At 47.8% G+C, this 17,598-nt stretch overlaps 1 protein-coding gene across 1 annotated transcript in view; it reads left to right on the top strand.

Annotated features, from left to right (window-relative positions):
- Positions 1-17,598, top strand: part of RAPGEF3 (Rap guanine nucleotide exchange factor 3) — an 870,850-nt gene that overhangs the window by 288,843 nt on the left and 564,409 nt on the right. Inside the window, exon 4 of the mRNA XM_085654789.1 lies at positions 1,463-1,569. Within this exon, the coding sequence (XP_085510915.1) occupies positions 1,463-1,569 (107 nt within the window). The remainder of the gene's footprint in view (positions 1-1,462; positions 1,570-17,598) is intronic.

Raw genomic sequence — 17,598 nt, 5'->3', positions numbered from 1 at the left:
GGGTGCATCAATTGTAATGCCTATTTGGGAAATAAAGTCTAACATGCACCTGTAAAGATATGACTGAATAGCTTGGAATAATGCCTTTAGGGCAGTGCTTAATTTGTAAAAGAAAGATTGATGCTAGGGCGCCATTGCAGCCTGCACCACCCATTGCCACTGCCAGTGCCGCCAGTGATAGAAGCAGCACAACTGCTACAGTTCACACCCTCTAAGTGTGATAATTCAGACTATTTCCGCTCCCAATGCTATAACGATAGCTTGGGCAGGTATTACTATTTTTTAATGTGTAATGAATTAATAAATAACTATTGTTGTGTTTATCTCTAATTTAGAAAAACAGTGCCACCATGTGGTAGGCTGTCAGAAATGCAGATGTTGATAATTAAGTACCGGTGCCGATCACCGGAAACTACCGGCTCAAATGAAGCACTGCTTTAGAGTCTGTAAACTAACTCAGAAAGCATTGGCAAAGTCAACAGGTCGGAACTTGGCATGCACAAGCTTTTTTATTTATATACTTATGTTTACAAACATATGGAAAACATGAGGAAATTAATTGTCCCAGCAACCCAGGCACACCTGGTCTGACACTTCTTTTTTAATCCTGACACTCGTCCTGCCAATAACTCCTGTATTGAATTTGTAATTTTTCTGTAATTAATGTGAATTTTTCTGTAACTGGTAACACACTGTTTGCTTTTGTAAAGCGCTCTGATACCTCCGGGTCTAGCTAGCGCTATATAAAACTCTCTAAATAAAAAAAAATAAAAAAATAAAAAATAATAAGTTCACTGCTTAACAGTTTTTTCTAAACATGTTATCAGGCAAAATGCTGTCACTCTTTGTGCAAGACACTCAGTGGATGAAACGGGCTTGCTCAGTACCCTTTGCTGTATGCTATGGTGGGCTCTAGCAAAATGTGAATGACACTTGAACAGACCAAATGAATAATGATGGCTGGCCCTATGTATGTATGTACAGCTTACGTATTTTTTAATATGATTTTTGTGTTAAATATGAGACAGACAAACCAGTTAAAGTTGTCTCTAGGCCAGACCTAAAAAATAAAACCTGTGATGCTTGCCCTTAGAATTTAATAGAGAAAGTCCTAAATGAGCAGAATTACTACCACTATAGCAGTGCCTTGTGAAAACCTTTCTGTACAACATTCCCTAAATAACATAAATTTGGCAGGAAAATTGACACGTGAAAACGCCACTCAGTGGATTACTGACATAACCAATATGCATAGGTCAGAACGTACTTTGATATGTTAATATACTAGCTTGAATGGATTAAGCTTAAAACATTTAGAAACATTAAAACTGCTGCAAGTTATAAATACTTAATGTTTAAGATCATTTTGTTAACTTAACAGTAGGGCATGTATGTTTTTCAAACCTTCAATTCTAGTGCATTTTCTTATTGATCGTTTTCTCACTGATAACCTGCTTCTTAGGTATCATCCAAAAAGATTTGGAATGCTTCAAGGCTCTTATACTCTCACCTGTTGAGCCTATCTCCTGCCATCATCCGGGACCGAAAGTATTACCTGAGAACCTACAGGTATGGGCATGTACTCGATTATTTTAAGTTTCATTTATTATTAAGCCTCCCTAGACTTTGCACATAAATGAAGACTGCTAGTCGGGAGGGACATGAAAACAAAGCAAGAAGAAAGAGTGGAAATAAATTCAGTAATGCAGAAATGATGGAGTTAAAAATAGTTTACATGCAGGCGGGTGTAGTATGCTGTATCTGTATCTTTAAGTGCAGTACTCTTTAGGTTAGAATTATAGTATGTCATGCATTCCATTGTTTGTGTACTGGTGGGATGTCACGGTGGCTGTTAATCTTTGGTGCTCCTACCAATTTTCTGCATTGGTGTGCAATTGTGGGATCCATGAGACTTCTACACTAACTAATGTGAGAGATGTATATTGTGTGCCCATTAGAGCAATGAAATGGAGTTGGAGGTGGCAGTGTTCCCATAAGCGGCCACGTCAATCCTCACTGTGCTTGCAACAGAGACATGTTAAGGCCCAATTTCAGCTAACAGAGAGGGTAGTGCTTCTCCTCAACCTCTTCCTAATGTGAGAAAAAGATGTACAGTGGCCTAACCACAACCGTTGCTATATTGTTGCTGCTCCATTGGAGTGCACAGAGGTTGAGGGCATGATTGGGGGGCAAATGCTAGCCTATAGGCCAGCGATCACCTGCTTCCTGTATACCCGGGACAGAGTCACCCACAGCAGATGACTACCCTGGGGGCCTCAACCTTCTTACTGGCCATGTGGTGTCTTCTCTGGTGGCTCCAGGTATCATCTCAAAAGCATTGAAGACACCTAAAAGTGGTCATAGCACTGTGTTCTTTTGATACAGTTGATCTGTGCTCTGTGTTCTGCTCTTCTGGTTTGGCGACGATGAGCAAGCAAAGAAGCAAATAAAACGTTATTGTCACTGAAGGGATAGAATATAGGAGGAGGCAGGTATGATCTGTCACAGGAAGCCCATAGTGGGCCACAATTGATAGAAGGTGAACAGACCCACTTGCAGTCTATTTCCACCAGGCACGTGTGAAATTTGCATAGTTTCCATTTGCTAATTATGAGATTTTGAAAAATGTACGCTGAATTACATGAAATGCAGATCTGGCATTTTTTTTTTTTTTGGGGAAGTGCATTCTTGCATCCAAAATTGATATGACCACAACTGCCACGAACAAGAGCTGCCCTTGTTCTGTCCATTTGTGTTGTTCTGGTGTTAATACAATAGAATTTTGTACTCGACTACCAGTTACGCCACGATGCTCAATTTCGCATAAAAAGCATATCACAAAATGCTGAAAATTATGCAGATTATGCTGGCTTAATCGAAATTTCATACAGGCCTAATGTCCACCTTGCATGAATCTCTTGATGCAAAGATGAATATAATGACTGCAGTAGTGGGAAATGAGGAAGAGAAGCTGGAGGGCTTATCTGGCAGGATTCTGTCAGTGGACCATCAAATTGGAGGGTCATACAAATAAGGGCCAGATTTAAGGTTTGGTGGACGGAGTAAAGCAAAGGTAGGGTGGCGGAGGACTTTATGCTACCTCTGCTCTGCCTGACGGCTCCATGGACATCTCTCTACATTGACAGGAATGGTGGTTCACATCAATGTTGGAAACGTTTGACACATGGCACCTTCAAGCCTGATGGGTGAACATCAGACTTTTCCAAATGTTCCTCAATGGGGGAGTTTGTTTTTGAAAAATAATGGTCCTCACATCATTAGGTTTTTCTCCCATAGTGGAGGGGCATTTTTTCTTTACTGTCCCTCCCTGCCAGGTTCTACCTTGCAGTGACGGACAGCAAAAACCCACCTGACTGCCATCTTTAAATTGGTTAAATGGTTGCATGACTTACCTCGAACGGCCCATACAATGTTGGGCTGTCTGAGGAGAATGTGGGTAACGAAGCTGGAGTAGGTTCTGTCAATCACGTACTGTTGGCCTGCTCAGCCTTAAATCAGCTGACAGTGACTACAATGGAGTACCTCTCAGCCAAATTCCAACCTGGCCCGGAGTCATCTACTGCCATGAGAGGGAATCAGGCCTTTAAGTCTAGCACTATGGCTACTAGGGGAAATTGGGTGAGAAGTTGAAGTTGCTAAATAATGCATAGAGAGGATTTCAGTTGGGAGTGCTTGGTGTACCTGCTGAAGTTTCGCTGGGGAAATTACAGCCAATAATGATTGAAGTGTCTGCTGACTTGTTTTTTTTATCTACTTGGGGTGGTGGAGGTAGGAATAGTGTCAAGGCCCTTTGAATTTGCCTTAAAGAAGCCGAAATTGTGGATGGAATGGGTGGCACAGTGATGGTGTTGGTAACTTCTTTTGAGTGGAGCGATTGCATCATTCAAAAGACCATTCGGAAGAATGAAGCGAAATATGCCTTGTTGCAAATTAAGCAGGGGGTGTTGGCTAAGGGGCTCCGAGCATCAGTGGGACACCCAGGGAAACAGAAAGTGGAACACAAAAGAAAGAAATATGTATTCTCACGGCTATTGGTTGAAAGGGCTTTTCTGGGCAATCGGAGCCCTTACCAGGCAAAACTTTCTATATGTAGCTTGGGGGTGGGGGAGGGGGTGCTCAAATGAGATGCAAAGTACTCTTAGGTCCTCTGGGTGGTTTGGGCATGGGGAATGCTCCTCAGGGAAGGATCTTTCTTTTTTTTTTTTTTTTTTTTTTTTGTGAAACCGTTTATTGCAGGTTGTAAAAGTTACAGGTATGGGCCTACAACCACCCGGCCGGCCGCTAGAATGACAAAAGCATATTGCATACATACAGTAAAAGTCTCTCGGCAGTGCAGAGCAGTGAAACAGGAGTAATCAATGGTGCAGGCCACACAGCTCCAAGCCCACAGTACGGTTCCCTTTTCTTGAAACAAAACAACACCAAAAAACCACACCCGCAAGGCAACCCGCGATCCAAAGTGACAGCACGTGCTCCATAAGTGGGGGATCCAAACCAGCAGCAGAACTCTGAGGAGGGGAATGGGAGTAGGCCAGGGACTGGGGGACCGCGCGCCCGCGGCCGAGGGAGGGGGGCCGTCTAGGGAGACGGAGCAGGTGAGGCAGCCGGTAGCAGTGGTGGCTCACAAATACCCCCGCGGTAGGCGTTCCAGGGGCCCCAGAGTTTCACCCACGCCCCAGGCTTACCCCTCGCCACATACACCACCTTTTCACGAAACATACACCAATCCATATGCTCTTTCCAGGCCGACACCGCAGGGGGCCTCTGGGATCCCCACAATTGAGCAATGTCACGCTTAGCTATCATGTATCCCAGAGTCACCCACCGCGTCTGCGGGACCGAATAGTCATTCGGTTCCCATACATTCAGCAAGCATCTCCTCGCTTCAGGCAGCAGCGCGACACGCGTAACCACACGCAGGACCTCATGCACACCACGCCAGAATCGCTCCACCTTCGGGCACTCCCACAGTATATGCATGAAAGTCGCCAGCGCACCACAGCCACGCTTACACAGTCCGTCACCAGCAAAACCCATACGCAGAAGCCTTGGCCCCGTCACGTAAACCCGGTGAAGGATCTTGAGCTGGACGAAACGAAGGTGAGCCGGGATGGCCACCTCTTTCGGAGAGGCCACCGCGGAAATCCAATCCTCGTCGTCCAGCTCCAGCCCGTCGGCAACCCAGGCCTCGCGGAGACTAGTCAGCAGGCACGATCTATCGTTGATCAGTTTTTTGTATATGAGGGAGATCGTGCTGTCCGGTACATGGCCGTCCAGCACTCTGTCCTCCAGGGGGGAAGACTCCGGAATGGATGCAACGTCCGGGAAGACGGAGCCCAGCGCATGGCGGACTTGTAGGTACCGAAAGTACTCACTGCCCTGCAGCTGAAACTCCGCCTGCAGCGTCTCAAAAGTTTTGAATCCCCCCCTCGTCCAGAGATCTCCCACCGTGCTGATTCCGATCATGTCCCACTTCTCGAAGCCCATCGACGTCCATAGGGAGCCCAACCTCTCAGACGCATACAGCGGTGACGCCCGGGTCAAACGGTCCTTCCACCCCATAGCTGCATTAGCCGCGTGCCAGACACGCACCATAACACGCGTCGGTCCCGTCAAACGGGAGTCGGGCGCGCCAGAGTAGAGCGCGCGATTGTAATCGCCACCGGGTAGGAGCATTTTATCCATCTCAAATGCCGGGTTCAAGGCGGGCCCATAAAGGCCATGATTAATTGCAGCTAGTTGGGAGGCCCAGTAATACCGTTTAATGTCCGGGAGGGCGACCCCCCCATCGTACCACGGGAGCGTCAATTTAGCCAGAGCAATGCGCGGCCTCCCGTCCCAGAACAGGCGCCGCTGGAGGCCCTCCACCTCACGGAAATAGCGTGCCGGGACCAAGTCCATAGTATTCTGGAGGGCGTAGAGGAATCGCGGCAGGGACATCATTTTGAACAAAGCCGCTCGGCCGAGCGGCGAGAGCGGCAGACGCCGCCAGCGCACCACGTCCTCCCTCAAGCGCTGGAGGGGGGGCAGCAAATTCCGCTCATAGCGGGCCTCCGGGTCAAGTGTGATATAGATACCCAGGTACCGAAAACCTTGGGAGGCAATCTGGATCGGACAGTCCCGTGGTAGGGCCGGAGCCTCCCCGGAAAGCACATAGACACAGGATTTCGCCCAGTTGATGACCAGGCCTGAGTTGCGACCGAATGAGCGCAAAACATCAACCAGGACGATCAGTGATTTACGCGGGGAGGCGAGATACAGAAGGATGTCGTCAGCGTAGAGGGACACACGGTCCTCATGCTCGGGGGTCCAGCGGAGACCACGGATAGAAGGGTGCCACCGCAGCCACTCCGCCAGGGGCTCCAGGGCCAGGGCAAACAGGAGAGGCGACAGGGGGCAACCCTGTCGCGTACCCCTCCCCAGCGCGAATGGGGCCGAGACTCGCCCATTCACTACCACCTGCGCCAATGGGCCCGAATATAGCAATTTGACCCAGCTAATGAAACCCGGGCCGAACCCGAATTTCGCCAGCATCGCCCAGATGTATGGCCATTCAAGCGTATCAAACGCCATGGTGGCGTCCAAGGACGCCAAGATGGCCGGCTCCCGCACAAATGGGACACGCGCGAGCACCCCGTGCAAGCGCCGCAGATTGAGCGCCGTGTTGCGGTGCGGTATAAAGCCAGATTGGTCTTGGTGGACCAGGTCGCCCACCACGCCAACCAACCGGTTGGCCAACACCTTGGCAAGGATTTTGGGCTCCTCGTTCAAAAGCGAAATCGGCCTATAGGATGTGACCCGTTCACGGGGCTTCCCCTCCTTGTGGATCACCACAATTGTGGCCAGGCGCTGGTCCGGCGGGAGGGAACCCTGCGAGTGGGCCGCCAGGAACATCGCGCGCAGGTGGGGCGCCAACACATCCGGGCGTAGCTTGTAGAGCTCGATGGGAATACCATTGGGGCCCATGGCCTTGCCGGATGCAACCGAGCGAATAGCCAAGGCAATTTCGTCCGAGGTGGGAGGGGCGTCCAGCGAATCCCTGTCCTCCACCGTTAGGGAGGGCAGTGCGATGTCCCGAAGCAGGGCATGGGAATCTTCCTCCGAGCAGGGGGAAACCGGGGAGTAGACTTCGCGGAAATAATCCGCGAAGCAGGAGACAATGGCTTCCGGCTCGGTGACACACGCACCATCAACACTCTCAATCAAAGGCACCACGCGGCTCGCTCTCTCCCTCTTATCCAACCACGCAATCAATTTGCCAGCCTTATCACCCACATCATACAATCGCCCCTGCTGCTCTCTACTGAGGCCCCTGGCCGCCTCCGTGACGAGGGCCCGATAGGCCGCCTGCTTTAGGTGTAGAACATGCAACTTGGCGTCTGTTACCCCGCTCCCCAGGTCACCCTCCAGTTCTGCAATCTCGGCCTCTACCCGGGTCACCTCCTCCCGCTCGAGCCGCCGGGCATGGGAGATAAAGGAGAGGGCCTCCCCTCTAAGGACTACCTTGAAAGCCTCCCACAGGGAGATGGCGGAAGAGACCGACCCCACATTCTCGTCGAAATATCGCTGTAAGGATTTGATCAAATCGGCACGAATGGTGGGGTCGCGCAAATACCATGCATTGATTGGGGCCACCCTGCCATCCCCCCTCGGGAAGACATCGAAATGCAACAACAATGGGGAGTGGTCTGAGATACCCCGCGCTAGATGGCGCACCTCCCCCACTCTCCCTGCATGGGCCGCCGGGACAAGGATGTAATCAAGCCGCGAGAGGCTACCATGGGCACCCGAGTGGAAGGTGTACTGTCGCAATGCGGGATGCTTTAATCGCCAGCAATCCACCAGGCCCAGCGTGTCCAGAAGGCCGGGCAGCCACGCCTGTGCCCGGGGGAGGTCCCTAGGGGGATGGCGATCCATAGACCCAGAGGCTACCGCATTAAAGTCCCCTCCAACCACCAGCAGGCCACTCGGAAGGTCCAGAAGGAGGCGCCCCAGGTCCGCGAATGTGGTGGCTTGTAACCCAGGCGGGACGTACACTGATATAAAGATAAACACTCTACCCTCCATTCTTCCCACCAGAACCGTGTAGCGTCCCCTCTCATCATGGCGCACCTCATCAATCTCCAACGGGAGCGAGTTCTTGATCATAATACCCACCCCCCGCGAGCCCGAGGTGAAGCCGGAATGTGCCACCAAACGATATCCCCGCCGATTCATTGCATGAAAGGAGTTACCTATAAGGTGCGTCTCCTGCAGGAAGACAACATCTGGTGAAATACGTTTTAAGTACTGCAGGACCACACCACGCTTAATCCTATCCCCCAGGCCGTTAACATTCCATGACAACACAGTCAAATCCCTACCCCCCATCATACGTCGAATCAATCGGTCGTCCCCCATCGAGCATCCTAATAACAACAACATAGTAGCGGGTTTGCCCTGCGGTGCTAACAAACAACACACCCCCCCCACCCCCCGGTCCCAACAGAACTCCACCCTCCCTGCACCCCTGCATGAGCCCAGACAGCCCCCCCAAAGTGCAGTGTGCCTGTCGCCCCATAGCTAAAATACTAACTAGTCCCCCAGAGGAGGAGGGAAGCCCCCAACAGACCCCACGCAACCTCCATAGGAGGGGAACATACGCAATCAATAAATGGTGAAGGAACAACGTCCAGAGCAAGGCCTATTCAGTCACCCCTCAATTCTGATCCGGCGGGCCCTCCTCGCCAGCCGCGCCCCCCCCGCCCCCCCGGCCCCGATCTCCAGGCAGAGTGTCCAGCCAGTCCCCAGCCGCCTCGGGCCGGTCGAAGAAGTGCGTGCGACCATCCACCTCTACCCTCAGCTTGGCTGGAAAGAGCATTGAGTACTTGAGGTTCAGGTCCCTTAGGCGACGTTTAACCCCAAGAAAGCTCTGTCGCTGCTTCTGGACCGCCGGAGTAAAGTCTGGGTAGAAATGTATCTCCATGTTGTCAAGCTTGACCGGTCCCTGTTGCCTGGAGGTCTGGAGGATAGCATCTCTGTCCCGAAAATTAAAAATCCGGGCAATGAGCGGCCGCGGCGGGGCACCAGTCTTAGGTCTGCCCCCGGGGACCCGGTGAGCACGCTCCACCGCAAAAAGCTTACTCAGCCCCCGGGGCTGGAGATGGGTCAGGATCAAATCTTCCACGAAAAGATCCGCCGCCTCCGCCTCTCGTCCCTCCGGGACCCCCACAATACGGACATTATTCCTCCGGGCCCGACCCTCGGAGTCCTCCAATCGCCGGTCCATCAGGGCGCTCGCCTGGCCAAGCCGGCGCACCTCCTTCTGGAGGGCCACCACGTCTGTCGTGAGGCTCGTTGTGGTGTGGGCCAGGGAGTCGACTCGGTCGTTTGTTTTGGACAAGTCTGCCCTCACAAGGCTCACATCCACAAGGACCGAGTCTATTTTTTGCGCTAAGGTGTCGAAACGCTGGTCCACCGAGGCCTTCATCTCTGCGATGGCGCCCATGACGTCCCGGAGGGTCAGATCCACCGGATGAGCAGATGCCTCCGTCGGGCCCACCGGGGATGCACGCGATGTCTCCGGAGAACCCTTCTGAAGCGTGTAGCGGTCCATACTGTTGGCCTGGTGCGCCGTGCCACGGCGGGTCGTCTTCACCTTCGCCCGGTCGCCATCTTGTTTGGTGGACATGCTGGCTCTTCCACCGTCGTGCCAAGCTCCCCAAACGGGCCGCTATACCAAGTCACGGGTGCCAGGGGGGGGGCAGGGGCGACCACCGAACCGCGGGTCAACCCACCGCCGGCGGGTCAGCCGGGCTCCTGGACAAGGCCACCGCACCCCGCTCCGCAGCCCGACCCGGCTTGAGAGCTAGGAGGGCGCAAAAGCGAAAGTGAAAGTGCGGGGTACGCCAGTCGCCCAGCCCCGCTCGCCGCTGTTATTCACTTTGTCCCCGGATCGCCCCACTACTCCAATCCGGGGGGCCGGCGAGGAGAAGGCCGCAACCTTCGATCGATGCTCCCACCGGCGTTCGGGGTCCGATTCGAGCCCAAAAAACGGGTGGCGCCTCAGCTCCGGTTCCCCAACACAGTCCCCTCAACAAGGACAGGATATCGCCAGGATTAATTCAGGAGGTCGCGGAGGTCCTCGGGAGCCTCGCACCTACGCGGCCATCTTGGTTGCGCGCTAGGCTCCTCCCGGAAGGATCTTTCTTAAGTGATATTATGATAAGTTATCTTTGCTTTCAGTATTTTTTCTTTGCCCAGGCTGGCTGAGATAAACAACTATGCTATGTGGGACTTGTCTTCCTCGAAATTGTGTTTTTTGAATAGTAAGTTGGGCTTCCTGTTAATATTTGACATTGAAATTCATATCCCTTCTGTTGCGGGACAGTTTGATGGAGATTTTGTACCTGAAATTACCTATTAAACACAATAAATCCAACAAATCCACACAACAAATCCTTGGGGGGGTCAACATAGCTGACTTTGAACTCTACCAGACGGCATTCCAGGCAAAACAAGGTTCGTATTGGCTCGCACCACCGGAAGAATATACCCCAGTATGGCTAGACATTGAAACATCACTTCTTAAAAATCTTGCCCCAGCAGCCCTACTAACAGCAAACCTCACCAAAGTCATTTGCTCAAAGCCCATATTTAAAAACACAAAGTCTGAACAGCTGAAAGTGGATAAACTATTGGACACTAGCATTAGACGATCTAACCTTGAATCCCTTTGGGATAACCGTAAAATCTTATATAAAGGGAACACTCTACATAACGAAACCTGAGTTAATAGGGGTATTTATTTCCCTCATCAACTTTTCAATGGAGCCTACCCATTAACTTTTAAATAATTGCAGGCTAGATACAACCTAGATCCCCCCTATCTCCTTCTCTGCCACAATCTGTGACGAAAATAAATATATTAGGACATCAGGTCTCCTGGATATATAAGTTAATCCGTTCACAACATTCTGCCCTCAATAAGAAACTCACATCCTTCTGGGAATCACATTCCTCTTCCCCGATATCGGAGGGTGACTGGTCCAAAACCTGGAGCTCTGTTGCGAGGAATAAGATTACTCCAGCACTCTCCCAGACGAAGTTCTGGCTATTATATAAGGCCTACTGGACACCAGCCCGACTACACTCACACAAGATTCGAGAAGACCCCATTTGCTGGAATTGTAATGATAAAATAGGGGACCTGGAACACTTATTACTTCTCTGTGAGTGTGTGGTACCCTTTTGGGATAAGGTGTTCGACCTTCATATCTAAACTTTTCCCATACTCCCTTAATAGGGAACTATCTACACTGACATTCGACTTCCTCAGAGTAGAGTCACTGAATGAAAAAGATGGGGCGCTTTTGGACCGACTCCTAATGGCAGCAGTTAAGATCATAATAAACAACTGGAAAGACACGCGAAAAGCATCCTTTAAATGTTGGCTGAACTGGGTCACTAACCTAAGGGGGGCTGACAACGTTGCTCTTCAGAACTCACCATGGAAACCCCCCATTAGGCACATGTGGGACTGCCTTGATCTTTTCTTTAACTCGCACAAGCCGCCATGATTCACAACAGAGCCTTGACAGACTAATCCCCTTCATGGAATGTTCTCACACGTGTTCGCTGTACTACGCTAATAAAGAAGTACTGTCAAAACACTATAGATCTTAAGATGCATACCGATACCTATGTTGTTCTATATTCTGAGCTATGGAATTCTCTGTATTCCCCCTCGCTGAATCTGTGCGGTACATTTCTAGTCATTGATAGCTACCAAGGTGGCTTTAACAAACCTAGGCTAACCATCACTTGTATATGTAAGAATGTCATACTGCCACCTCAAGCTGAATAATCAATGTACTTGTCCTTATTGTCCTTTTTGTTTATTCTCATATGTTTATTTTCATATGTCCATTCATTTGTAGTATTCTATGTTTTGCTTTATTTGAAAACAACCAATACAAATATTTTTTAAATAAAAAAAAACACAATAAAACCCATAAATAGATTACATATCTCTTCATAAAATCACAAAGAATCAAAATGAAGGTGGTGAATATCACTTTCCTCTACTACTTCCTTCATGGGAGTGAGGGTAGTGAAGTACTTTACCGGTTGACAATTTAATTTTAAAAACTGCCATTATCTTTTGGCAGGGTGTAGGAATGTTCCTTTATTTTTCCTCTCACAGAAGGGTTGTAAGATCACCTTTGAGTGGATGTATACTAGGTATTACTATTATTACCATTATTATTATTGTTATGCACATGTGCACAGACGTATATTGGGCTAAGGGTACAATATTGTGAGAGAGGGAATCTGGGTGGCCTCCTGGCCTCCCTTTACCTTAAGTCTATCTTAGTGGAATTTACCAGCCTTTAATGCATCCATTGCAGCTCCCCCTGACTTCTCATTAACTGTTTATTACTTGGGGTTTGGGAAATCCATAGGTTTTCAAGCATTACCTCAAAATGAGTGTGGAGAACATGAAAGCCATTTGGGTTATATTATGTTAATATTGAAGTTGTATATGAAGTGCCAGGCTCACAGTTGGCATCTATTGAGATAAGACCACTAGCTTGGATGGGTAATTAATGTTTACTGTGCCGGGACAGGAACTAAGACACTCTCTATAGCATATCAAGCCTCAGAATGTGCCACGTCACAGCGGGTGCAGTTGCACATTGCCTCTGGACATATTTTACCTATATTTTATTTATTTTTCCCGGCGACAGGTAGGATTGGTATATGCCATTCAACTGTGTATATTCGAAGCGTCTGTTTCTGAGTACTTTTTTGTGTTTGCATAGCCTTTTCCAATCCATCATCTGACATTTCCCTACTCAAGTTCACCTCCCATTTCGTATTTAGCGTGATAATATTGGTAAAATATGTTTGTGTTATTACATTATGCAATGTTGTTATCTCGTGCTTACAACTCCCAAGCATCAATAGGAACTGCAGACAGGCAGATCCAAAAGGCACATTCGTTTTGTGTCCCCAGGTCAATATTGCTGACCTTTGCATTGCTCTGTAAGTCAAAAAATGTCCTACCCCATATCAAATATTTCCCTCACTTAGCAGACTTGCTCTGATTCTCGTTCTAGCACATATCCCCCACTGTTTTGAAACCTGCTGCAGTTCACGGGCGTCTGCTGTATGTCTAAGCTATCTCTAAATCTGGGGAGACGCCACAGTGATATATGTGGTGCATGCACCATATCCTTCCATCTTTAATATCTCAACCCGCTATGTCTAGTGATTGACAGCAGTCTCAGATATTGTTTTGCAGCTCTTCCCAGTCGTGAGATGGGCAACTTTCACCAAAAGTACAGTGACTATTTTATTGAGGTTGGTGGCCACACATCCTGTCTTCTTTCTGATGTGTCTGCATTCACAGGTATTTACACGTCTCTATTTTCCATAGGAGTGGGACTATATCTGGTTTTACTTGCGCTCTCTCTTGCTGTTTTCTTAGTGGGAAGACTCATGATTTTCTTGAGGTTACATTTCCATCAGAGACTGTTCAGAAGAGCAGAAGCTCTTCCATCGACTGCAACAGGGTAAATTCTGGCTCTCTAAGGATAAATAAGTCAGCTCCACATGAATATATTATATGGTTTCTCCCTAGCAGTTGTATCCTCCCATCTGCTTCCCTTCTTCTCATTGTCTTTGGTTCTATTACAATCCCAAACGTTATGGCCGACAATGGACAACCTTGTGAGATGTCTCTATCTATCTACCACTTCTCCAATGTTGCTCAGCCCATGAACACTCTCGCTGGCAGGTAGGAATAAGGATTCTGTCACTCCTGAGTGGATTTCCACCAAACACTCCTCAGTGGGAGCTCCTTTATTGCCCAGACATAGAAACTAAATCCAAAAGGGAATAACAAACCTTAACACTCACGTAAAATCCAGGAAAGGAATAAAGACTTGGCTGCCCAAAATCACGACTCAGCTGACTTTCTCTCTACAAGTCATCCTGGTTTGTATCAGTTCCTTTGATGCTATCCCTTGCACTTCCTTCACATTCCACTCCAAGAAATTGGATTATTGATTTAGATGGATGGAAGTCACACTCAGGCAACAACAAATAACGTTGTCAGTTGAACCACAAAAATTCGCTAAATTAACCTGAGCTTAAGCCTCTAATAGCTTGGCACAAAGCAGTCAGGCTTAACCTAGAGGCAAAGTGGAAAGTATTTATGCAGTACACAAACAGTGATAAGGTGAAAATACAACACAAAAAAGTCCCAATACCCATTTTGAAAAATAGAGAACATTTTAATAAATAAAAGGATAGCAGAATGACAAAAATCCAATCAGTAGAAACAGAGATATGCAATTTTTAAGTCTTTATTGAAAATAGCTCATAAAAGCACAAAGCTCCCCTCTCGGCCATCTGGGCCATGAGGAAAGTCACGAGTTCAGGCCGACCACGAGTCAGGTTGGTACTGTTGAAAAAGCTACCTTCTCAAAGTCCGGCCATGGTGGAGCCGGCTGTGAGGAGCAAGGAGAGTGTTGTGTGTGATCGTGGCTGTAGTGTTAAGAGCAGGCTAAGCTTTGTAGGTTGTCGTCACTGTAGCATGAAGAGCCGGTCAGGTGTCGTGGACGGTCATTGCTGTAGCGTCGAGTTGGCGATCAGAGCAGGCTGTTGCTGCTGTAGCACGGAGTGCAGATCTCACATTGCTTGTGGTCGCTGAAGTGCGAAGAATAACTTTCACCAGATCTTTGTGTTGGTGGTCCTCTCAGGTGGCAGAGTCTCAGTGCGAAGGGGCCCATTTGAGGTCACAAAGAGCCCAAACTTTAAGATTTCACCTCTACTTCTTTGCAGGAGCTCAGACTGATGCTAGACAAGGGTCCAGGACCTGGGGGCACCTTTTGGGGCTCCATCCAGCAGGGCTCGGGCAGATCAATTTGCAGGTCCAGACAGGTCTAGTGCAGCAGGTCACCTGGGCAAGGGCAGGGAGGCCTCTGAAGATTGTTATGTTCCTGTAGCTCACACAGGAGGTCAGCCAACTAACCCGTGGAGTCACTCCGGTTAGGATGAAAATAAGCAGGTCCAGTCTTCCTTCTTAGACAGCATTGCAGACCTTAGCAGTAGGGCAGTCCTTCTTCTGTAATGTCCACAAGGCCATAAGGGTTCTGAAGAGTGGCTCTGGAGGTCCAATATTTATATCTGGTGTGAGTCTCTGTGTGTGAGGATTCCCTCTACTACCTCTACTACCTCAGCATCTGGTTCTGGAAAGTTCTTTCCATCCCCCTGTCAAGGTTCCAAACTGTTTGGGGTGATAAAAGACAGGGCAGGGCTGGTGTCAGACTTTTTTGTGCACAGGAAGCAAAACCTTGTGAAATGTAAGTGGGACTGGGTACATCTTCGCCCAGTCATACTGCTAGGATGGCCCATCCTGTTCACATCTAAAGCCCCCTTTGGGTTACTATCTGGAAGCAATAAAAGAACCCAACAGCAGAGCCATTCACAGTGATGTGACCCATTACACTGGCAGAAGGGCCAAATGTTAGAACAAGACAATGCCAACTTTCTAAAAGTGTTTATCATAACAGAGAGTGGTCCAATTTTGGACCTAGTTAGCTGACAACAGTACATTTTTAAAGAGTATAACGGTACTCCTATAACATATAGCATGAACACTTTTAAAGAAGAAACGTTCCTCCTTCATTTCTCAAATTGTCAGTCTATGACCACAGTATTGGTTTTTTTACATTAAATAACGAACACTGCTGTTACCATTTGTAAATTCTTGATATAAAATTGTTCCTCCAAAACATGAGAAGACAAAAATTTATATATAGTTGAAAATCATTCTTTATTAAGTCTCATTCATTTTTCATTCTTATTTTTAAATAGTACCCAAAAATGCATTCAAATTATGTAGTTTGTGAAACAACCTTATACAAATTACAACATAAATATCGAAGACATATACATACAAAGTCTGTAGGACATTACATATCCAAATACCATTGATCATTTCTGTGTCATGTCAAATCAATGCAAAAACGAGATATAAGGAAAGTGTTCCATAGTGTAACACTGTAGAGGTTACATATTAATTAACTTCAGTGAATGTTTTAATCTTCAATAGTGTAGTCCAAATAATACTACATGGCCCTTATTGTAGTCAGAGACTATTGGCTAGGCCTGGGCGAAAATTTCATTCCGTTCGCGGAAAATGCGATAATTTGACATTTTCACGTTCCGCGGAAAGCGCGAAAATGTAAAAATTTCCGCATTCCGCAGCTTAGCGATAATTTGGTTCTTGCTCGCGCTGTAAAATAATACATTCTCTCGCGCGCGCGATCGCCTTACCTGAATCCCTGCGTTCGCCGACATGTTTTCTTGATCCGGTCGCGTTCTCCATGAGATGTTGTATTGTTTTTAGCCATTTGCGCTGTCTCGTGACAGTTCGCGCCCGCAGTGACGTCATGCGTCGCGCGATCACGTCTTTCTCCTCGCGGTCATGCACCGCGAGACAACTGAAAACAAGATGGCCGCGCCCACGAGCAACCACATGGGTAAGTTGGCGAACCGCAACCATGCAGAAAATCTCGCGAACATGCGGGAAAAAAACTTCCGCATCTTCGCGATATTTCTGCGTGTTTGCGATAATTTTTAACATTTTCGCGATAATTTGCGAAAGTGGATTTCGCAAATTCTGCCCACCCCTACTATTGGCTTGATCCTAGAGGTGTTAATACTCTCCTCATTGTTTTAATAAATTAATTAATTTCTTGTTTGGTTATAGATAACTCCTGGCCTGTACGCCAACGTGTTTCGACCTTGGTATAGGGCCTGTATCTGTCAATGAAGGTCTTCTTCAGGGCTTGTAGAGAATTAATATAGGACACGTTCAAGTAAGGAGGTTCCACATCTTCCTTTGGGTAAAAAGTCTTTGAGTGGGGTTTGAGTCCTCTTGCATGAACGGATCAAACCGTGGGTTCATCAAGAAGAAGTTTCTTTGACCTGACCGCTGACTAACCCACGGTTTGATCTCGCTGCAGGATCCGCTTATGCAAGAGGACTAAAATCCCCACTCGAAGAATTGGGATTAGCTTCCTGAATCAATAAATCATCTTGAAACCTTCAATATCAACTTACTGAGAAGGCCCCATGCTGGGATCAGACTTTTTACCCAAATGAAGATGTAGGAACGCCTCTCTTGAACGTGTCCTATATATTTATTCTCTACAAGTCCCAAAGAAGAACTTCATTGACAAAGATACAGGCCCTATAGGAAGTTCGAAACGCGTCAGCGTACAAATTTATGTGGCCAGGAGTTTTCTATAACCAAACAAGAAATGAATCGATTTATTAAAATTACGAAGAGAGCATTTACAGCTCTGGGATCTAACCAATAATCTCCGACCACAATAAATGCCACGTAGTATTATTTGGACTACGCTATTGAGAATTAAAACATGCACCGGAATCTAATTAATATGTAACCTTTAGCATTACACTGTAGGACACTTTCTTCATATCTTGTTTTTGCACTGATTTGGCATGACACAGAAACGAACAATATGTTTTGTATATGTAATGTCCTGAAGACTTTGTATG

The sequence above is a fragment of the Triturus cristatus genome, chromosome 4_1 (genome assembly GCF_964204655.1).
Source record: "Triturus cristatus chromosome 4_1, aTriCri1.1, whole genome shotgun sequence".
Classification (NCBI taxonomy): domain Eukaryota; kingdom Metazoa; phylum Chordata; class Amphibia; order Caudata; family Salamandridae; genus Triturus; species Triturus cristatus.
Note: the sequence above shows the minus strand (reverse complement) of the source record. Positions and strands in the feature narration are given on the sequence as shown.